Below are 23,868 nucleotides of genomic sequence, written 5' to 3' on the forward strand. Positions count from 1 at the left end.
GCTGTAAAAGTTTATTCTGCATTCTGTCAGTGGCATTACACAGCAGATTACATTTCCTGGGTCCTTACTGTATTACCTGGTGATCCTGCCAGAAAACTCTGTATTTTTTAATATTTTATAACCACACTTTCTGGTGTCATATGTCACTTTTGTCACTCTGTGGTTTGGGGGGGGGGGGGGGGATTATTAAAGCTGATTGTTGGCATATTTAACTTTTCATCCCCCCTCCAATTGTGTTGTACTTCCCCCACCTCCTAGATTGTAAGCTCTTCGGGGCAGGGTCCTCTCCTCCTCCTGTGTCACTGTCTGTAACTGCCTGTCATCTGCTACCCCTATATAATGTACAGCGCTGCATAATATGTTGGTGCTATATAAATCCTGTATAATAATAATATTTCTGTCTTGTATTGCTTTGTATTACATCTCTGTGTTCTAGAAGTAGTCTGCCCCCTAGTGTACAGAGGAGGAATTGTCCTGGCAGTTGCTGCTGCCAGCTCTCCCTGCACTAACAGATATTAATATTAAACAGGATTTATATAGTGCCAACATATTATGCAGCGCGGTATATAAAATAGGGGTTGCAAATGACAGACCGATACAGACACAGTAGGAGAAAAGGACCCTGCCCCTAAGAGCTTTCAATCTGTTATTAATACCCTTTGTTTGTTTTGTTGCTGTGTGATAGGGTAGTGCAATCCAATACATGAAATACCTTACTTCAACACATAAGTGCAATCAATTCTTTTTTTTTTTTATCACCCCCGAACACATCACATGCAGTGCTGTGCATTGCAGTCCCCCTGGTAAGGTGCATTGGGGTCCCAGAATAAATGGAACCGCAGAATACCAACCTTTGTTGCATGCAGTGCTACATCAGATGTAAACCTGAACATGGAAACCATGAGCAAAAAAAACTTGTCATTTAGAGAAACAAAATAATCAGTTAATAGCAACACCTATCATAGACATAATGATTTGCTGCGATCAGTGCCGGCCAGGACGTTATCCCGACCCTTCTACCTGCACTTAGCTTTGTGCCCACTGCTCCCTGCACAGATGTGTGGTCCCAGGTGCTGCAGGGATTGGTTCCCCAGAATTATCCCAGGATCAATTTGTTTTTTTTTTTAAAGTCTGTCTGTACTTCTTTTTTCGTTTTCTTTTTTCTTCATTATTTTAAATAGATGTATTTGTTTTTTCTTTGCAGAAATTTATAGAATTTGAAGATGTCCAGGAGCAGGATAAGAAGGAGCTTCAGACTCGTGTGGAGAATCTGGAGTCTCAAATCCGGCAACTGGAGCTGAAAGCAAAGAACTCCGCTGATCAGAGTAAGTTGGAAGTCGGATCTTCCGTGTGGGGTGATGCTGTTCATATTGAACATCTTATCCTCATATTGTGGCAGCTTAAGATGTGATATGGACAGCAAAGTATCACTGATTATGTTGTAGATGCTGCACTGTGCAGATAGAATGAGGCTGATTGGGTTCTTCTGCTGATTTTCTCTGTCTAGAAGAATAAGAGGGGAGTTTGGGGACCTAATCAGGGGTAGGAGATAATGTAAAGGGAATAGGAGGTGATTCCAGGGATAATTATATGGGGATAGGAGGGAAGTCTGGGGATAATTTCAGTGGTAGGGGGTAATATTAATGCGTTAGGTGGCGAGTCTAGGAACATTATCAGTGGCAAAATGTGATATGAGGGGGGTCTATGGACACTATCGGGGGTAAAGGGATAACATAAAAGGTGGGATAGGAGGTGATTCCAGGGATATTGTCAGTGGTAAGGGGTCACATATAGAGGGATAGGAGGGGAGTCCAGGAACATTTTTAGGGGTAAAGGGTGTTATGAGGGGAGTTCAGGGGCATAACCAGGGTTAAAGGGGATAGGAGGTGATTCCTGGGATATTGTAAGTAGTAGGGGGTATTAAAAATAGGATAGGAGGGCAGTCCGGGGACATTATCAGGGGTAAGGGTGATATAAAGGGGGATAAGAGGGGAGTCCGGAGGCATTATCAGGGGTATGGGTGATATAAATGGAATAGGATGCAAGTCCAGGCACATTTCAAGGGTTAATTATTAAAATAATCAATTTTAGGTGACAATATTTTTTTCTGAGTTCTGGGACACTGGAAGGAATAATGGAGAGTGGAGTTTGGAGACATTGTAGGAGTAATGCAGAGTTTAACCCTTGCGACAACATAAAGGATAACAGTTGTTATAATGAGGATAGGGGGTGGGTGCATGACTAAGAGGTAAGGGATAATCGGGAGGTGAATACCGGGCACTTCTAGGAGTAGGGGGGTTCTCTTGTCTTGGAGATTTATCTTCTCTTCTTCTCTTAATAAAAGAAAAGTCTGAGCAAAGACTCCCTGGAACTTGGTGTCTGGGGCTCCTTGTTTGCAGTTTTGAATGAGCTGGATGCCGAGTTGTTGGTAATTGTGGATGAAGAGTGTACAAAGTACGTTTTGTCAGGACAGGGTGCTTAGTTGTTGGCAGATTTGGTTGCTCAGGGTGCAGGTTTTCCTCCATTGGTCATTAAAGCCTCACAGTGAAATGAATTTGGGATAATTGTGAAGTAAAACCATGTGTGATTGCTCCCTCTTCTGTACTGTAGGCAGTAGAGAAGCTCCTCAAAGGTTAGTAGACCTGGTCCTAATCAGAGCCATAAAGGATTCGGGTCATGAAATGGGCACAGATTTGGAGACAAAGTTTAATTTCAGTTAAATTCTGATTTCTCACTATGGGCAACAGCTCCAATGTTACTGCACGTTCTGTAAATCCACCACATTGTTCTCTGCACATTGATTCTAAAAGTTTTCCAGGATTTCTGTATTTCATTTATTTATATGTTTGCAGCTGTAAAATGAAAGTAATCTAATTTATTCTCACAGTTAGTCGGCTGGAGGAGAGAGAGGCAGAACTGAAGAAAGAATATAACGCCCTTCACCAGCGACATTCAGAGGTAAGGATCGGCCATCTTTATCACATGAATTCCAAGCCTCCAGTGCTAGAAATCTAGGTCAGTGACCTCCACACAAGTCTATTTGTTTCCTAGCTCCCTGATTTATATTTAGCTGGGTCCTCTAACGCTCTCCGCTGCTTGCTGCTCCCATTCAATCAATGATTCTCAACCACGGGATCGTCCAGCGGGTGCTGGGGGTTCCTTGGGAAATGAGCAGTTTGCACCTCTCAGGTCAGCGTAGGTGACACCAATGACCTTTTTGGCTATCTGTAAGGGTGACATTCTTCCCACTGGTCAGCAATGTAAGAGGAATTCTTCCCTCCGACCACCGCACTAATATAGTGTGAGCTGTGGATTTAGTAATTTTAGCCGGGGTTCCCTGAAGACCACAAGGAAGGTTTGGGGATGAAAGGTTTATCTTGCATATTACACAGCGCTGTACATTAAATAGGGGCTGCAAATGACAGACAGATACAGACAGTGACACAGGAGGAGGAGAGGACCCTGACCCTAAGCATATTCAGCCCACCTTGCCCCATCCTCCACTTACTAGCCACACACAAAGTTATTATTTATTGTGATATACAAATATCCTGCCATCTCCTTGTCAGTCAGTCGCTGGGTCCCTATTCCCATCAGATCTCTATACTGCAGACACTACAGAGCTGAGAGTTACCGGTTGTGGTGTCACCCGTCCTCCCAAATCTTGTCCATGTGTCCAATGCCTGCAAAGACCATTTTCTACATTGGGATATTGTTCCCATTGATCAAGTGGACCATTTGTATTCCTGTGCCCAAAATTGCACCAACCATGGATCCTGCCTGGTATCACCTTCTGGGTAAATGTAGTAAAAATAAATAAAGTGCTGGCTCCCTGTAACGATTGGATGATGTATGAATCTTTGTAGCTAATTTAGTTACACCTCGCAGTTTGGAAAAACGATTTTCAATGTTTTTTACACATTTTGTATTTATTTTTCACATGACCAGAAGATGGCTAACTTTATGCTGACCTGTAGGGGGCTCCACTGTCCCTGCATAGAGTTTCTGCACACCTGCTATGTAAATATTAGAGATGCCTACAATGGGGTTCTTAGGTCTGTAAACCTTCTGTGCCCATTATGAAAGGTTCCCTCCATCTCTGTGCTCAGTTCCGGTGTCTTTACACCTGCTGTGCCCATTATGGGGGGCTCCCACTATCTCTGTGCTGATTTTCTAGCTCAGTGCCTAATTTGATTCCAGCCATCCATGTGCTCAGTTCCCAGGTCTGTCCACCTGCTGTGCCTAATATAAAGGGTTCCCACCATCCATGTGCTCAGTTCCTAGGTCTCCCCACCTGATGTGCCCAATATAAAGGGTTCCCTCCATCTCCATGCTCAGTTCCCAGGTCTGTCCACCTGCTGTGCCTAATATAAAGGGTTCCCACCATCCATGTGCTCAGTTTTTAGGTCTCTCCACCTGCTGTGCCTAATATAAAAGGGTTTCCCTCCGTCCCCGCTGCATTTACAGTGATCTCCCCGGACCCTTTTACCTGGGCGCACCACCCAGCACTTATCAGTGACCACCCGGCGGTTTTTAATTTGTGTCACAATACAGAGGCCACCACCAGCTTACAACTTCTTCCCACCCAGCCTAAAAACATTCTGGGGAAAATACAGATTTATTTACCATTATGTAATCAGAGTAAATGACCCCCCGGGTGGGTGAGAGTAGAATGATGATCAATCTGGTGGGGGAACCCATGCACCCTATCAGTGTCAGCCTTTAACTTCAGTATTACTTTGGCTGGAGAGACCTTTAAATGTTTGCGTTGTTCAGGATTAATAAATAACTATCTTTAATCTTTCATTAGATGATCCATAATTACATGGAACACCTGGAACGCACCAAACTGCAGCAACTGATGTCGTCCGACCAACTGGAATCTACCATGCACAACAGAATGAGGTGAGATCGGTGCAAGAGAATTGCGAGGGGGGGAGGGGTTGGCGCGCCTACCACCCAGGGCCGCTTTTGTCAGGGCCAGAGAATACGGCCATTGTATTTAAATCCTATAACAATGCTGAGGCTGATTCCGAAAAGCTGCTGGCAGGGCTGGAATGTGGTGGGAGCTGGGCTGCAGGAAAGCACCCTTTCCTTTCCAGAATGCGGTCCCTTTCAGTGTCTCCAAACTGCATTTATTTATATTATTGATTTTTAATTTGTTTTGCTGTTTCATGTTTATTTCTTTCTTTTTGTTATTTAATTTCTTTTTTTTTTATGTTTTTCAACCTGAGAATATAAAATGCATTCTTTTGCACCCCACCAGGTACTGATAATAAAACATAAAATACTACTTTTAACAGTTCAGCTGGGGAGTCGAGCTTGATAGAGCTTGCTGGGATTTGTAGTTCCATGACCACTGGTGGAGTTGTAAGTGAACAGGCAGATATCCAATCACACACCTTATCATCTGTTAAGCCTTTGTCGGTGATATTAGTTTGCCCTGTGCTGCTCAAAACCTGCAACTTGCAATCATCAAGGTTACAAATTTTTTTTTTAAAAAAATTAAAATTATACTCTTTCTATACCTGTGACAAGCACAAAATCGCGGAACATTGTACCGACAAAATTCCTTTAGGATCCGATCAATATTTAATCAAATGTGATTGTAAACAGAGGTCACCCCGCCACTGTGCTCCTCATCCAATCTGAGCAATGCACTTGCAGAAATCCGCACTTTAGCCCTCCCAATCCAACAGCAGTAATTCAGTATGGTGAAATCTGGTTGCTGCAGCTCTCTGTAGTTTGCACGCAGCCTCTTTTCGTGGCGTTGCTTCGTCAGATCGTCCTCCCTCGTCTGTGTCGTTGTGCACGGATTGTCAGCATCCAGAGGCTGTCACTTTCCCTCCCCTGTGCAGGAGTCCCCAGATGGATAATTCGCATTGATTGGCTGCAGCATAGTACACAGCATCTTCATCCCTTTCCCCAGGAGAGCGGCCGTGTCGGAGGAGGAGGAGGGATGATGTCATCGTTTGGAGTCTGCTGCAGGAGCCCACACAGTGATGAGCTATGGCATTGCTTTTGTGGCACCGGCTGAATGACAGACCCTGAGCGCGGCCCACGGACCCCCTGGTTTAGACGAGCGGCACCCTTGATTCCGGCCTGCCACCATGCCAGCGCAGAGCCATGAGTCCCAGATGCATGCTACTCTTTGTGTTTGGCTTTGTTGGCGGGGCGGTGGTCATTAATTCTGCCATTCTGGTCTCTCTGTCTGTTTTGCTGCTCGTCCATTTCTCCTTCTCCACCGGCCTGCCGGCCCTTCCCAGGATCCTCAGGTAATTCCATAGCTCATTAACCCCGCGGTCTGCTGAGGCCCAGAATATCGGTTGGTGTAATTGTGGGCGGATGGGGGTGTTTGTGCATATTGCTGAGGAAGGATGGAGGATTGACGGTTTCTGTTTTTGTCCAGTTTGAGAGCCAGAAAGTTTGCATTACCAGCATCATGAACAGTCAGTCCTTTACGGTGGTGCGACTGCGATATCGGCTGACCTTGATCTCCAAATGCTGCTGCAACTTTCTCGGCGTGTCCTTCATTTGTGCGGAGAGAATCTTTCAGGATGAGTGATGTGCGACACCAGAGAGTTTTATGTCCGTCTGTGCAGACTATCACTGTCTGTCCGGTCTGATTATTGCTTCCTTTACTTGGTTCAGTTATTTATTTATGGCATGAGTGGCGAATTAATAAATACCCAGAACCTGGCTGTGTGTGGCCCTCAGGGTCAGAGCTGGAAACATCCGAATATTGATTGTTTTATTACGGGATTTGTTTTTGTATCTTTTATTTTCTGTATCGATGTATTGCTGCTAGTTTGTAGTCGTTTCCTCTGCCTGTATATATGACAATATTCTGTTTTGTTATGCCTGAGTTTAGTGTTTTGTATTGGGCCAACTGCGCTTCCTGTAGTCCTGTCCCGGTTTCTAAGTTTGCAGTGTAACGATTTTGTATGGTTAATGTGTAATCAATGTGTAATAATTGGTGAATACCTGCAATTCTGTATTTTTCAGAATTGATATTTATGCTTATTAGTATTTTGCACAGCAACAAAGTTCATTTATTATTACACAGTATTTATATAGCGCTTACATATTATGCAGCGCTGTACAAAGTCCATAGTCATGTCACTTGCTGTTCCTCGTAGGAGCTCACAATCTAATGTCCCTACCATAGTCATATGTCAATAATACAGACTAAGGTCAATTTTGGGGAGAAGCCAATTAACCTAACTGCATGATTTTTGGAGTGTGGGAGGAAACCAAAGTACCCGAAGGAAACCCACACAAACACAGGGAGAACCTACAAACTCCATGCAGATAGTGTCCAAGCCGAGATTTGACCCTGGGACCCAACGCTGCAAAGGCCAGAGTGCCAATCTCTGGGTCACTCTCCATTTTGCTCAGCATGCTTGCTATGGCTATCTACACATTGCATGGTGTCATTAATCTGCACAAACTCAACATTTTCCGGGCTTATCAAGGTCAAAGTCGCTCTTTTAGGTTTTTCTTTCTGTTTAAGTTTCCAAAAATTTATATGGCAATAAAGCTGCGTTGGACGAATAATCCGTTAGTTTGGAGCGACGTAAAAAGAACCTCACTACTTCCCACAATTCCATATCCCCCTCCTTTGTGTGATACTTCCTCCTCCTCATGAATTGTAAGCTCTTCGGGGCAGGGCCCTCTCCTCCCCCTGTGCCACTGGCTGTATGTGTCTGTCATTTGTAACCCCTGTATAATGTACAGCTCTGCGTAATATGTTGGCGCTATATAAATACTATAATATTCATTATAAGAACAACCCAAAAATGTCCTCAATCTGTGAAGAATTTGTGTTTTATTTGTTTATCTGTTGCATTTAGTTGTGCAGTTTTCCACAAACGCTGGCGTAAAATTCTCCAATCGAAGCGCAATTAGCCGATCATGTTGCTCGTACCTAAAAAAAAAAAAAAAAAGTTATTATTAGCTGCCGCCATCATTGTTATTTTGTGTGACCCTAATTCTCGCCGTACCCCCCCCCCTGCACCGGCAGTGCGAGTCTTTTCTGGAAATGGAATCTGTGCATTGTCCCCCTGCCAACACAGCCAGGAATTCAGCTTTTTGTGGAGCTCTCTGCAGATTGTTGAGGTTTTCTTTGTTCTGTTGTCACTTTTGCTCCGTTCTGAGTGATTTAGGATGTTCAGCGTTGCTTTTCAATACTGTTAATTTGCATAAATTCTACAGGCGTGTCATCGTATTTCTGGAAAGTTCTCATAATAAAAAGATGTTTTCCATAAGTTTTGGGCACAGTGAGGAGAGGTGATAAGCTGCCTCAGTAGGAGCAGTCCAATTATCGCACGGTAAGGGCTGCTTGGTGGGGTTACTTGTATCCATGTCACTTGTTTTGTATTGGTAACTTTGCAATCTCTTCTGTATTGGCAGCTCCGACACGGAACTTCATTGGATTCATCTATGTGTAGCAAAATATTATTATTAAACAGTATTTCGATCGCCATATATATATCGCCAACATATTACGCAGCGCTGTACATTAATTAGAGGTTACAAATGACAGACAGATACAGACAGTGACTCAGGAGGAGGAGAGGACCCTGTCCCGAAGAGCTTACCATCTAGGACAGAGATGTCAAACTCAAATACACAGTGCGTCAAACCTAAAACTGAAATGGCAGCGCTACTACAATTCCCTGCGTCAAGAAAACAGTCCAATGCGGGGCCATGCATAGGCAGGGAGTAATGCCGGGAATTGTAGTAGTGGCGCTATCTCAATGCAGCGGCCAGCTGCAATTTTTATGCATATTTATGCAAATTTTTGCATATTTAGGATTCTTTTTGGGGGGCCAACAGAAAGGTTGTTGCGGGCCAGATTTGGCCCACGGGCCGGAGTTTGACACCCCTGATCTAGGAGCTGGGGGAAGTATCACACAATAGGAGGGGGATATGGAATGGTGGGAAGTAGTGAGGGTTTAGGAGACAGAGGACGGATAAGTGAGGTTGAAGAGTTGGGTTTTGAGGGCTCTTTAAAAGGAGCAGTAGGTAGGAGCAAGCTGAATAGGATGAGGAGACCATTCCAGAGAGTTGGGGCAGCTCTAGAAAAGTCTTGGAGCCGTGCGTGTGATGAGGTACAGGCAGCATGAAATCTTCCACTAATATATCACTGACGGCATTCCAATATATAATCGGGGTATCTTGCTTTGTATATCTCACATTTTGTTTAGTAGTAGTGTAAGTATAACACATTTATAAATGCTATATGTTTCCTCATAATATAATTTGTGAAATAACTGGGTTGCCCAGTGGCAGCCTATCGGGTCCCGATTCTTTATTGCCCCGGCTGGGGCTGAATGTGCAGTAAATGGACTGTGATCATTTTGTAAATGTCTTCTGTTGTCTCCTGGAAGCAGCGCCATTCCCCAGACTCTGCTGCAGGAAGTATTCCATATATCAGTCACTGTGTATGGGCTGCTTATGTGAGCCTGATCATATGCCCATGGGAGGGTAGTTATATTGCTCCCCCATACCTGGAAACATCCGGTATTTTACAAGCAGTTGCATTAGAGGAGTATTCAGTAGCTGGCTCTGTGTTTGCACCTTTTACAGACCTTTGCTCTGCCCTTTATAAGCAAGGTGACAGGGCCTCTTAATAATGGATTTTAATCAGTCCGCTGCTGTCCCCAGGTCCTAAAGTATGAGACCATTGCTTCCAAAACCTGCAGCATTTATATTTGGTGTAGTAGATGGCTTCCATGTTCAGGCGCTGCAATAGAAATTCCAGAAGACAGTTTCTGCTGACACTTTGCAGTGTTAAACACAGAAATTCTTTAAAGCTGGGTGGGGAAAACATTGTAGATGGGTGTCAGCCCTTGTATTGTGGCCCAACTCTTCACTAAACTCCTTAAAACAGCTGAGTGGTTACCAAAAAGTGCTGGGTAGTGCACCCAGCTAAAATGGGCCGGGGAGATTACTACTTCGGCAGGTCACAGCCATGGGGCTTTTGGGGTAAGGGGGTGGCAGCTGGAGACATCTGACAACATAAAATTGCTGTTTGTGTTCCTGTGTGGCCCTTGGAATGATCGCAGCTTCTGCACAGCTGTTTAATATCCTCTGGTATCTATTGGTTGTATACAGGGTATGTATTCTACATAAACCTCCAGTTTTGTTGCGATATCTGCTGGCCGGGGTCACGAGGATGATAGGTGACTGAGATCTTCATCAGAACAGCCTGTGCTTCTCCATTACCTCAGGGTGTCATTTTACCCCCATGGGCTTTTATATTGCTTTGCTGCATGCAGTGGAAAATTGTTGTGTAATTAGCGTTTCGCTTGTTCATTCACTGGGAGCGAGAATTGTGCGTCATCTATGGCTGTACACAGAAATGAAACCCTGCATAAGGCTGAGTATTTTCTAAGGGGTTTCAATCTCCCTGGGGTTTTGTGTAATGAGTTGTAGACCTCATTGGGGGGGGGGTCAATGGCACTGATACAAATGTGCATGTGTTGCACCCCTGGAGAGCGGTGTCCCTGTGCCTGTCATGTCGCTATAGACCAACTCACACTGGATGAGATCTCAACAGATAGCAGCGTCCTGACAGGGCCTCTTTACAATGGTCATATAGTAATATTTCCCAGCTCCATCCACCTTCTGCAGTTTGTTGGTTTGGAAAGGTGAAGAGTAGGAAGCCTGTCTTTGAGCACCTAATTTTGGGTTCCCGCTGTCATTTTGTATAATGTTACCTTGCATTCTTCTTTTAATGTTTTTGTGTTGCCTCTGGAGGTTCATCACTAGCATCAGAAATTCATAAAGAATTTACTTTTTTTTCTTATGAAATTATTTTTTGGTCATTCTCCCTGTATATAACAATTTTCTGTATCCACCAATCAGGAAGGAGCGCCCCATTTCCCTGGGTATTTTTCCGCTATCTCCTGGAGACTCTCTGGTGTTACCGGACGCTCGCGGTGCAGAGACCCCTGGAAATGGCCCTTGGAAGGTGCACGAGCAGAACCAAGCACGCTCCAACACCAGCCTAAAGGTACAGAACACAGTCTGAAAAGTAATAAGACCTTCAGTAAATTTAAACTTTAAAAATAGAGTAAATTTAAATCACATCATATAACATACGACTTTTGTACTTTTATCTGCAGCCTTCTGCACTCTTTCTACAAAAGTTTTTTGCATCCATGGTAAAAATATTTAGTTTGATTTGTATGAATGCTCCCAACCTGCTCCTGTAAATGGCTCCCTGCCTCTTGAAGAGGTGCAGCCTGGGACTTGCTTTCTGTAGCTTGGTATAGCTGCCATATTCACATTTGGTGGTTCTCAGTCTTTTCCTTCCTTCAGTCTTTTCATTCTTCTTTCAGGATGAGCTGATGAACATCAGCCAACCCGGGAGCAAAACTGTGAGCTCCGACGCAGACAACATGGTACACGCAACATCCAAAGATCCGAAGGATGAGGTGATTATGAGGGCCAACCTGCAGAACAACAACATACAGAGGAATAGGAAAAACGAGGATGTCCAGGTCAACCAGGAGATGACCTCCGCCTCTACAGGTGAGCTGCAAGGGATGTTCTCTAAACTGCTGGATAAAGCTGCTCACCAATTTATCTCCAGTAGTCTCTGGTGACTACAGGAGAATAAAGCTTGGCTTCCTGTCTGCTTTGTTCCCCATAACCCCTGCTGCCTGAAACATGGTGCCATGAATGTGATGTGAATGGCAGTCATGTAAAGATAAAGCAGCAGTAGAATCAATGCGTCTACCTCTGCCTTGTTTCCCATAGTACCCAAAAAGGTGGTGCAGGCTCAGGTCTGTTCTGCAGGAGGAAAAGGTAATGGTTGGCATCCCATTATTTCCCTTTATCTCTTTATAGGGCAGCACGGTGGCTCAGTGGTTAGCACTCTGGCCTTTGCAGCACTGGGTCCCAGGTTTGAATCTGCATGGTCCCAGGACATTATCTGCATGGAGTTTGCAGGTTCTCCCCCGTATTGTGTGGGTTTCCTACGTGTACTCCGGTTTTTCCCACATTCCAAAAACATGCAGTTAGGTTACCTGGCTTCTCCCCAAAAATTCTCTTAACTGTATTTAAGACATATGACTATGCTAGGGACATTCGATTGTGAGCTCCTTTTCAAGGACAGCTAATCACATAACTATAGACTTTATACAGCGCTGCGTAATATGTCGGCGCTATATAAATACTGTATATTAATAATATCTGAAACATTCTGTCCTTGTTGTATAGTGAAATGACTAGAGGTGGATATATACCTGCTCAACCATCATGGCTGCCAGATTGCTTCCTATAATTTCAAATTTCTTGATATTGAAGATTGCATTCCTTTGAATATGATAATCACATAGAGCCCATTATCCAAGCATTTGGATGACATATTGCAGCATGTGTGCATTGAGGGTCACTTTTGTATGTGTTGCCTCTATTATCAGGGTAAGCAGAGAGAGAAGGGATCACTACACTTTAATATAGGCTGCAGCCAGAAATGAGAAATCCCTATCTGAGCTCTTCTGATTGCAGCGATTGACCTTCAGTAGTTTTATATCCGGCTCCACTATACAAATCCTCAAGGTCATGGCAGGAGTCGTGCTTTTTGTGGCATCCATCATACAATTACTGGCTGATTTATTTATATTCTTCCTCTAATGGATTGCGGCATTTGCAGAAAGGATCGATTTACATCTTTGTAATACTGCGGAGAGAAGTCCCATCGTGTGCTGCTTCAAAGACTCTGCAGACAGACACAGGCGGGTTTATGCTTTGACCGGGATTATTCATCACTTGTTTAGTCTGGGGTGCAATATAAAGGCAAAGTGATGTAATAAAGAGTCAAACTACATTTCTATTGCCCTATCTTCTGTGCTATAGGAACAGTATGGAGCCGCGAACATGCAAAGACAGGCCAAACCATTGTCCAAGGTGAACCCATGGCTAACCCTGTCCTATTTACATGCTAGTAGGTAGCATGGTGGCTGCGTTGGCGGCCCTCTGGTCTTTGCAGCGCTGAGTTCCAGGTTCCAATCCCAGCCTGAACTCTGTCTGCATGGAGTTTGCAGGTTCTCCCGGTGTTTGTGTGGGTTTCCTCCGGGTACTCCGGGTACCTCCCACATTCCAAAAACGTACAGTTAGGTTAATTGGCTTCCCCATATTGTCCTTAGACTGTGATAATGATATATGACTATGGTAGGGACATTAGAGTGTGAGCTCCCTTGAGGGACAGCTAGTGACATGACTATGGACTTTGTACAGCGCTGTGTAATATGTTGGTGCCATAAATACTGTGTAATAATAATAATGGGCATTTTACCTTGTGTGTGTCCACTTCAGAATGTCATAACCGGGCATATCTGAAGAAGAAAAATATAATTATTGCAATGATGCAATGTGAGCCTATGCTAGGTATATAGCTGTAGGGACTGTGCGGGTGCTGTGCTCATTGTTTGAGGGTCTCTGATACAGAACTCCTGATTACCTGCTATCCCAAAAAGAAGCAGTTCTCCGCTTTAAAAAAAATAAATAAGTACAATTGGGGTTTTAAATCTTTTTTCAGGTGCTAATCTATTGGTTGGTTATATGAAAGAAGATTATCTTTTTAGAGAGGACTTGTCACCACACTTCCCTGACTGTTGTAAATTTAGTTATGCCCTCCTCCAGCTTGCCATCTTTGGGCCATGTTTGGGCTCCTTTTTGGACCAGACTCTACCTACGTGGACGTTTCCTTTGTTTGTTCTTGCGTTTCATACAATTATCCCTTATTTAACCCCCCTAGCGGTATTCCTGAGTGTGACTTGGGGTGAATTTCCAGGCAAAAAGCGGTATTCCCGAGTCACACTCAGGGTACCTTTTACCAAAAAAAAAACCCACTTACCTTGCTCATGTCATCCCTCATCGTCCTGCTGGACCCGTCCTTCCTCCTCAAACTCCAGCTGGTGAATTGCAGCGACGATCTCCAGGGTTTCCCGGTGATGTTGGTGCAGGGGGATCGGTGGAAAATTCAAATAATTTTGTATTGGATTCACTACAAAATAGCTGTATTGAGTCCAATACAAAGAAATATCCATATAATATATATAGAATTATATATGCTACTGTACAGTTATATTACATGTTTAAATATATTTTTTTTTTACAGATGTTTGTGTTTTGCTATTTAAAGCTTATTATTAAATTTGTTAAATTTAATAAATATTGTGAGTTATGTCTAAGAATTATAGCCTACAATGAAAAATAAATTTCCATGCAAAAAATTGTACTGCTTTTTGCATGGAAATTTGGACGGCATTAGTCCGCTAGGGAGGTAAATGGATTATGAGAAGAGATGCAGACAATTATCTTCTCTGCACCTTTATTGAAAGCCCTAGAATATATATATTCAGGGAAAGTCAAAATTATTCTTTTTCTTTATTAGACACCAACGACAATGAGGAGAAGTCAGAAGTGCAATCTATTATCGAGTCCACTCCAGAGCTGGACATGGACAAGGATCCAAAATCCTGTCACATGACCAGGTATGGCCTGACCTGCGGTGAACATATTGATTTTTTTTTTTTTGTGCAGGATGAACATGCCAATGAGTTACCTCCTTTATATATTAGTTAAATGTTTTTTGTTGTTGTAAACTGATAATCTCCCTCTTTTCTCAGTACCCCCACCAAAGGCATAGAAAATAAAGCCTTCGACCGTAACACTGATTCCCTGTTCGAGGAGCTGTCTTCGGCTGGGACAGACCTTATTGGAGACGTGGATGAAGGAGCCGACCTGTTGGGTATTACAGATCCTCTCCTGTATTATAAATGGATGGCTTTCTTTAGCAGAAGATAAAATATTTATTGAATTGGGTTTAATGGGGAAGACCAAGACTTTTATTATGGGCTTGTGGTGGGCAGGGACACACAATACTGCGAGTTATTCTCAGAGGAAAGAGAAGAGACACAAGTTGCTATTGGGGAATCTCACTACTGTGGCAGGGATGTATTGAGTAGCCGAGGATTATGGGAAGTGATATGACCATGAGAGCAGACATGCTTTTTATGGCCAGTTAATTGATTACTAAAATTATTATTCAGCAAACAAGGACGGCTCTGTATGTCCTCTATATGTCTGATATTTAGTAGCATTGCTGTCCTTGTATTAGAGGGTGCATGCAGCTTGCATTTGAACATCTCACTCATGCAAGCAGGGGCTCATTGTTTAGTAGGATGGATCAGGAAGAACTCTCATATTCTGGGAATTCCAGATAAATTTCTTCTGTAAAGTGACACTTTCCTGTGTATTCTTCATCTGTTTCCTCATTTCCTGTCACTCCAGTCTTCATCTGATTTCCCGATCTTTGCTTTTTGTTATGACATGTGTATCCTCCAAGGGCATTTATTGCTCCAATAATATCAGGGCAATCTATAGCTTCATACACAGGTGATTGGTGGCCAAGAATGATTGTGTTAGGCTATGTATACACGTTCAATAATTGTCGTTGGAAAGGATCTTTTACAATCCTTTCCAATGAGAAAAGCCTGCGCAATGTACATAGCCTTATTCTTGAGATTAAAGTGGCCCCCCAACATCCTTTATCAGTTGGTTCTGGTGGATAAAAGGCCAATCAGGAAAAACCACTGTGCTTTCCATTTTAGGGAGTGTCCTCCCCTCTCCATAGAACAGAAAGGCGCTCTTATGTGCAGCACTGACTTAGGCTAAGTACAGCTCTCATCGTCCGGACGAACATTCCGGCAAACCACGGACGACAGAAATGATCATAATGAAAGTGAAGGGAAGAAAGCGCAGCGGGGTGCCGTCGTTCTTCCCCCTCCCCTCTCGATACAGCAAATTGGTGCCGTATGTACAGCGCTCGCTTATGCATCGTGCAGACTTTTCTTGTCCTTAGAAAGTATCGTGAAACATCACGCAGCCCTAATTCCTTCATCTGTTACCAAAAACAATCGCAAAATATTGTTTACTGCTCTGACGTCTATCCAAGGTCTGCATGTCGCTTATAAGTGTGATTAAAGAAAAAAGCAAACCCTTGCTTCTCAGTGAATTTCAAGGTTTATTTAGACCTGAGGGTTAAATTGTGAATAGCTGCCACACATATTCTCAAAATAAACCTCTTCCAGATAAAATCGTGCAGTAAAACATTTGCACGGGACTGTTATTAATATTATAGACACTACAAGAGCCATTTATTTCTCTATTTAGTAAACTTTAGCCGAGTCCCAAGGTTGTAAATATCTGAGCCTATGAAGGAATCGCTCATATTTTTTTTTTTTTAAACACAATTTCACTGTAGGGGAAATCAAATGCAGAGCTTTATAAACGATTGCTAATTTGCAGGGACAGCCCAAAGTCTCATTAAAACTTGTGGGAAGATCTGGACCTGACAGGTAACCTCCTGGACAGTTCATTTCTGTCTGGATTTATATGTCTGGAAGGAAACGTATCACAAAACTCACCAAATAAAGTTAGACTGGTGCAGGTCTGCAATATCCCTACAAAAAGTAATTTCTGTTAAAGAATCTGTACCAGTTTCTGAGGTCAAGGATGTACTTATTTTTTCTCAGTACACTGTTACATATTACGGAAAAAATGTTCTTGTGTATGTTTTTTTTAAATTATTATTATTACCACTTTTATCTATAGACATTGGTAATGTTTGCCCTGTATAAATTTGCTGACGATTCTCATGAGGTGTACTTACTTTTTCTCAGTACACTGTTACACAAGAACATTTTTTCCTTATTATGTATGTTTTTTTTAAATTATCATTATTACCACTTTTATCTATAGACATTGGTAATGTTTGCTGACAATTCTCATGAGGTGTACTTACTTTTTTACATGACTGTGTTGTGAACCTACCGGGCCATTGGGTGGAGGGGAAGTCCTAGGCTCCAGTTACCAGAGACAAGTATTGATTAGACTTTGCCTACCAGGTTCTCAAGAACTTGTTCTTCACTTTCACCCCTGTCCATTACCCTCCCCTTACTCTCTTACTTATAGCCATTATACTACACCAGGGCCGGTTACTTGGGTTGAGGGGTAAGTGCCGACACAGTCAACAAGTCCTCTTCCCTCCCAGGCTTTTTTATTCTCAGTAGCCACTTTTGTCCTGGCTGTGTAGACTTCACCCCCTGTGTGTCTTCTCCGGAGCCCCTTGTTGGCTGTAGTCTCCTGTATTACTAAACGGCTCAACAGATTAGCCTCCTCTCATGTGTCGCAGCTAATCTTACAGTCGCACCCTCTGCGCTGGTCACCACATCATATCATTCACTCTGGAGCTTCTTCCTTCCCACGCTACCAATGCTACCCTTTTGGACCTCTCTGTCCTTCCATGGCCTTCTCATTCCAATGGATGTGTCTTGTAAATCTAGCAAGTCCGTAGGAATAAATCATACCAGTAATAGGAGTGCTGGATGAAGTCCCTTAAAGTATATGTCTGGGCAAAATAAAAAAGATTTAGTGCATGTTCCAATGTTGTATCTCTTTGCAAATGCTACTCGTGCGGAAAAATATCTGACCTGGCAAGAGATCTGCAAGTTCCTAACCTCCTGTAGTAAGCAACTCTGCCTCTGCTACACCGATATGCCAACTGTATTCAGCCCTGCACTTTATAGGAGGATTTGAGGGCACCCAGTAATGAAGATGGGAAGAGTGGGGGTGGGGGTGCACATTAGTACAACTTATGCTGGACTGGGCTGACAACACTGCTCTGGGAACTACAGAAGAAGCATTGTGTTGTCAGCCAAAGGAGCTTACTGGATGCTTCCATTCACCTGGTATTTTTCTGCACTTGCTGCATTTTTACCTGAATGAAATATGATGTATTGTAGTAGTGATTTTTATTTTCTTTCTCCCAGACATATACTTTAGGCACACAGACCATTAACCCTGCAGTTTCTTCTGCATGGGAGGTATTCATGCCAAGCATCAGCCAACTCCTAGCGCTATAAAGAATCTGCATTTCCAAATTATAAACATAAGAAAGGGCGGTAAGCAATAGAGGAATAAGTTGTAAAGAAGCAATGGCTGGCAGTTCTCTATAATACAGACCCGTGTGTGTTGCTGGGATGGGATAAGGACATAATAATAATAAAGTCTGTTGCTGCAGCTGATGGTCTGTTGGAGGGTTTATAAGCTGAACTGAAAAATTGTGATGAAAAGTCTTTATTGTATATAGGAATATGTGATGTCCCTTCTGCAATAAAGCATAAGAAAAACGCTGAGCTGAGGGTGTGATAGATAGGAATAGGATGCCGCGACCGAACAAACCGGAGTTATGTCATCCTGGCCCAGCCAAGCAAGATGGACGAAACCGTGAAGAGGAGAAGAAAGAAGATTACAGCGCCTGTAAGAGAACAGGAACAGGTGAGTGTATTTAAACAAATGGAATCAGGTAGGAAAGGGTACTTTATTGCAGGACAGGAGATGTCTGGTCACAATGTTTTATTTCTACAGTTTAGCTCCCCTTTAATGAATGTTAGCAGGACCATTAATAGTGTGGAAATAAAAAAAAAAAATCTAAAATATTCACTTTGCTTAGCATTGTACGGGAGGCCATGTCTGAATGCAGTACATTAATCGGTGCAGACACAAGCCTGGTTGTAATAACACATTGCCCAGGTCTGGGAATTATTGGTTTTTGCAATCTATTTCAGAGAGTGCTAGATGAACAAAAAACACATCGCATTCCTCTCTATTCCTGCAGCATCTTCGCATGCTCTTCTAATAGTTCAGACAGGCGCTTGGAATACTAAACTGACTGTTTCCTTTCCTCTAGCTGCGCTTCCTAAGTCACCATTTCACGTGTGCGGAGTTCCTCTATGTGTATGCTAACTGTATCTCTGTCCATTTATCTTCAAGCTAACAAAGTCCTGCCTGGCTCCGGTAATCGTCCAGGGAGCGTGATTCGAGTCTACGGAGACGAGAACAGCGATAAAGTGACCCCAGGAACCTTCATACCATACTGTTCAATGGCGCACGCTCAGTTGTGTTTCCATGGTCACCGGGATGCCGTCAAGTTCTTTGTTGCGGTTCCAGGTAATTCTGAGACAGGAATGCAGCAGCAGCGAAATTTAAGCAGAATCTAAAGTTATCTGATAAATATTAAATGGTTATTGAAATTAAAGCCTGTGATTGATCATTTCCCCAGGTCAGGTGATTTGCCCGTCCACCAGTGGCACAGCCGAAGGAGATAAAAGTAATGCCACGCAACAGGAGAGTAATCTACCCCAAAAATCCATGTTGGTGATGAGCGGAGGAGAGGGGTACATCGACTTTAGGATGGGTAAGAGACTGCAGGAAAATGTCACCAACGTAGGTGGGGGCAGAGACGCCTCTTCAGGTAAATGTTACCATTGTGTGTGGGGGCAGAGACGGCTCTGTGGGGAAAAATCACCATTGTGGCCGGGGCAGAGACGCCATGAATGGGAAATTTCCCCCTCATTGATAGTTGGGTCAGGAACACTTGAAACTTACCATATGTTTCATGTTTTCCTCCCCAGGTGATGACGGAACTGATTCTGAACAATTAGACGAATCTCTGCCATTCGATCCCTCCATGGCCAAAGTGGAGAGAAGCCACCTCATCGTCTGGCAGGTGATGTGCAATGGCAGCAGCGAGTGAGGAAGATGACATTTGAAGGACTTTTTTGCATGATGTATTTTTCCATCTTTGTTTTCTACCCTGAATTATTTTATCAAATATTTTAACATTTCGACTGTATGTACATATGACCTTCACAGACCCAATGAAACGCATCGTTCTGGCACAGAAACTTGTTCGTCCTCTGGGCGCAGATTGCGAGCGGACACCTCGGCCGTTTTCCATTTGCACTGCGGTTTCTGATTCTTAGCGCTCAATGCCCGCTAATGACCCTTTGCTAACGTCATTGTGTCCTCTGTACAGAATCGGCAGCGTTTGCCATCTCTCAGCATATCCACGGCCAGACTTTTACATCTTCTGCTCTTGAATTGTACAAATGAAGTGGCGACATGAACTTAGTGGCTTTCATGTTCCATATCGTTATGGAAATCGTTCCAAATGTTAAATATTGAAGAAAAATCTCTTCTACTGCAACGGTTCTGGCTGTATAATTGCTGTGTTCTTATCCTCACAAGCTATTGGTTTCCCCATATTTGTATAGATTGTGATCACATTCATGTTTATTTCCCTACTCCCCTTCCCCAAAAGAATGACAGATTTAAAATGTGGCGCAAACTCCATGACTGGGATTGGTTGGTTCTATGGAGTGATCCCGCCACACTAAATCAATGGCTGTGAGCCCCAGATTGGCATTGTTATTGGTTGGTGGAATGGTTGTTCTGCAGGTCCCAGTCGTCTTTGGTGAGCAATCCGGCTGCTCTGACATGTGGAAGGCGAGTACAAGTGTGACCATATACAGGGGTTAACTTGCTTTTTAAATTTCCTTTTAATAATTGCTGTGTAAAGAAAGGTTTTAAAAGTATATATTTGTATAGGATTAAGATTTCATCCAGGATTTCAGATTTGATGAGCAGAAATTGTAATCTTTACAGTTTGCAGGAAAACTATAACTGCTGGAAGTGATTGTTTTTTTATATTAAGTGTCTGATCCACACAGCTTGGCTGAAATGATACAGAATAGAGCTGCTGGAGCTGAAAATATATATTCTGGTTTAGTATCTGGGCTGCCTATAGAAAACAAAGCAGAAGGTTTGTGTTTAATGGTTGCATAGCAGACCATTTGCAAACTGCAAACTTTGCTCCAATTGGTGCCGACCCGGACATGCTTCCCTTTGCTCCAATTGGTGCGGACCGGACATGTTTCCCTTTGCTCCAATTGGTGCCGACCCGGACATGTTTCCCTTTGCTCCAATTGGTGCGGACCAGACATGCTTCCCTTTGCTCCAATTGGTGCCGACCCGGACATGTTTCCCTTTGCTCCAATTGGTGCGGACTGGACAGACACCCTTTGCTCCAACTGCTTCAAAGTGAAGTGAAATTTAGGTACTTTCTGGTGAAGAGCTTGCAATTCGCTCTCCTTCCTACCATGACATCACTAGTAATTTGTAGAGGAGAGAGTCCTCAGCCATGTATAGACTTTTGGTCTGGGATCGTCTCTCCCTGTGATGAAAGCAAACCCCAAAGAGGATGTCAATATAATCCACTATGGAGGCCATTACCCGTCCATGCTGCTCCTCCCGGCTAGCACAGGGTCACTTTAGGCATAACGTATAGAAAGGTTATTTGCTGCTGTTTTGTTGTCTGGCAGCTGCGGCGCTTACAGCAAGGAAGAGTGCAGCTGTGGACAGAAAAAGCATTAAAATTCACACGAGTAAAGAGTAACAAGTTTTGTTTTTTCACCATGAGCTCATTGTTAGAGATAATGATAAACAATATTGCTCTTTATTCTTTTCTAGTTTATATGTTTTGGCCTTCTGGTTATTGTCTGTTCTGTGGATTTCCTTCCTTGAGATTTCATCAGGACACGCCAGGATAATTATTCTATATCCCAGAAGGCAGGGAGTACAATTAGGGGGTCGGTCTGCTAAATATCAATCTTATGATCAATAATTCCTCAGTGCTGATCCCCTTAATGATAACTACTGAGCAGCCCATCTGACACTGCAATGTCATTCAAGGGAAGCGATCCCCAACAACCGAGCCCTATTAAATGTCGGGGGGTTGTTGGGGAGAGAGCTACAAGGGGTTTGGGGGGTAGTCAAGCAGCCATAAGCGAACAAAGGTGTGGATAGAGAGTTCCATGTTTTTTTTTTTTTTTTATAGATTCCATTTTTTCTAACATTTAATCCACTAAAAACATTTATTAATCTATGACGGCCTTACGTTTTGGGATTTTTATAGTGTTACCCTGCAAGGTCCAATTGACATTGGAGTCAGCAAGCATTTGTAATATCTTTTCTCCTTTAAGCTTTAAACAAGCTTTTAGCAAGTTCCTTTACATTATAAGATAAACCCGATGGGTGCTTAATAAATGTCTGCTGCAGCGCGCCAAGCTTTTGTTTACAAGCTGAGATAAAAGAACATGCTTGGTGAAAGTGGGATTAATATTCTGCAAATGTCTGCAGCTACGCGTGGCAGTCTGTGAGGTCCAAATGCGTTGTTATGAGCAATGACACATCACCTATAATGGTGTATAATGCAGCAATACCACGCCGGCTGCTATCGCCTCCAACATTTTGGACTGCCATAGCATTCGCTTACATTCATTGCAAAATCCTGAAAAACTTGCAACCCAACCACAGCCACGAGCTGTAACATTGCCAGATTATTATATTTAAAACTTATTTAAAATCGAAAATAAGAAACTTTGCATTTTATCCCGCTCAGCCTTAAATCCTGGCCGTAGATAAGATACTTTTTGGCTTTTGTTAATCATTCTTTAAGCAAAGCTTGTGCTATTCAAACACTAAATCCGTCTAGGGGCAATGCAGCGAAAAGTTCTGTTACAACAGTCGTTCCCATAAATGACAATGGAATCTTCCATTTCTTTTATAGAACTAAGAAATTAGTAGGATGATTTCTTTTGTTTTTTTTTTGTTTTTTCCAGTATTATATACTCCAGATATTCTGGCTTTGCCACAATTTTGGATTATTCTCATCCCTTCCTCCGCTTAGCTTTCAGAACAAAGACGTGTCAATCGCCGTTTCATAAAAGTGTTGTCTGCCACTTTACTAGCACTTTATATTTTTAACGTATTCGATAATTGCTAATATAACCAATATCTTTATAGCTTGCATACTTTAACGCCATCTCAAGGGTTCACTTTTTTTCTTTTCAAATTAACATTTTATAATTAAATAACAAAAAACAAAAAAACGAAGAATGTCATTTAAATACAATACTTGTTGGTTATCTGTGGTGAGATTCACCAACTCCTGAAAAGGGGAAAAAAAAGAAGGTAAGCTTTTCTTTTTTATTTTTTCTCTGTAATTGCTTCATCTACATTTCTTCCTAAAATCCATATTTAATAATTCTGCCAAAACCAATTTGGTTGGATTTTATTTTTTTGCACTTTGTTGGTCTAATTGTCCTCTCGGAAGTCGACGTGTACATTCTTAAAACTTTGAGTCATGCATTGCTGAATTGTATTTTATATATTAAAAATTAACTTTTTATATAAGTTTGAGATACTGTAACACTAACTTGTTTATATACATCGATTTCACACGCTAATGTGCTCACTGCGTTATTTTATAAAAAGATGAACTAACGTTATGACGTGTTTGGATGGAGAGTTGTATTTTATCTTTGGAGCATCACGTGTATTATAGATGTCTTTTCCCTGTCAAGGAAACCTCACAACTCCAAAAACAAAGTTATTCCATGGTAATTCGTAATGTACCAAAGGATTTCATATCCCCGAATATCGGGGGCTTTACATCGTTGATGAAAGATGCATTGAAGGATGGAATTGATGCCTTGCAGAAATGTTTATTATTCCTTGTAAGGAATTCTCTTATTTTTTTTTTTTTGTATTAATCCTGTGTTTAGGAATTTCTTTCTTTTTTCCTTAAATTTCTAATCCTGTTTTGTTTTATTCCCATTGCCATTCTATGAACATTTCCTAAGATAACGATAGAAAAGCTGCCTGTTATTTGGAAAAAGCTAACCTCTGCAAGCAGGAAATATCATTTTGTTCTGTAGGGATTGGACTATTTATTTCCATCATTGACCCCCCTTCCCAGGGAGGGTTTAGAATGTAGCTTTGTACATGGTATATATGTGTGTAAATATCTATATAAATATGTATATGAAATGACACGAATTCCAGTCTGTTTGTTTTTTCTATGTATTTTTTGTACAGAATTTCTTTTTTAGATCCTGATTCATGTCTGCTACCAAAAGAACCAATACAAAAAAAATTAAGATAAGT

At 42.4% G+C, this 23,868-nt stretch overlaps 1 protein-coding gene across 1 annotated transcript in view; it reads left to right on the forward strand.

The window, feature by feature from the left end:
• The window catches only part of LOC140325349 (C-Jun-amino-terminal kinase-interacting protein 4-like), a 29,775-nt gene extending 6,021 nt beyond the window's left edge, over positions 1 to 23,754 (forward strand). Inside the window, exons 2-13 of the mRNA XM_072403175.1 lie at positions 1,205 to 1,325; positions 2,888 to 2,958; positions 4,811 to 4,905; positions 10,873 to 11,020; positions 11,349 to 11,541; positions 14,411 to 14,510; positions 14,646 to 14,820; positions 15,689 to 15,878; positions 16,912 to 17,031; positions 18,853 to 19,029; positions 19,142 to 19,276; positions 19,494 to 23,754. Of these exons, the coding sequence (XP_072259276.1) occupies positions 1,205 to 1,325; positions 2,888 to 2,958; positions 4,811 to 4,905; positions 10,873 to 11,020; positions 11,349 to 11,541; positions 14,411 to 14,510; positions 14,646 to 14,820; positions 15,689 to 15,878; positions 16,912 to 17,031; positions 18,853 to 19,029; positions 19,142 to 19,276; positions 19,494 to 19,615 (1,647 nt within the window). The 3' untranslated portion in view covers positions 19,616 to 23,754. The remainder of the gene's footprint in view (positions 1 to 1,204; positions 1,326 to 2,887; positions 2,959 to 4,810; positions 4,906 to 10,872; positions 11,021 to 11,348; positions 11,542 to 14,410; positions 14,511 to 14,645; positions 14,821 to 15,688; positions 15,879 to 16,911; positions 17,032 to 18,852; positions 19,030 to 19,141; positions 19,277 to 19,493) is intronic.
• The last annotated feature ends 114 nt before the right edge of the window (positions 23,755 to 23,868 follow it).

This window comes from Pyxicephalus adspersus, chromosome 3 (assembly GCF_032062135.1).
Source record: "Pyxicephalus adspersus chromosome 3, UCB_Pads_2.0, whole genome shotgun sequence".
NCBI classification, from domain to species: domain Eukaryota; kingdom Metazoa; phylum Chordata; class Amphibia; order Anura; family Pyxicephalidae; genus Pyxicephalus; species Pyxicephalus adspersus.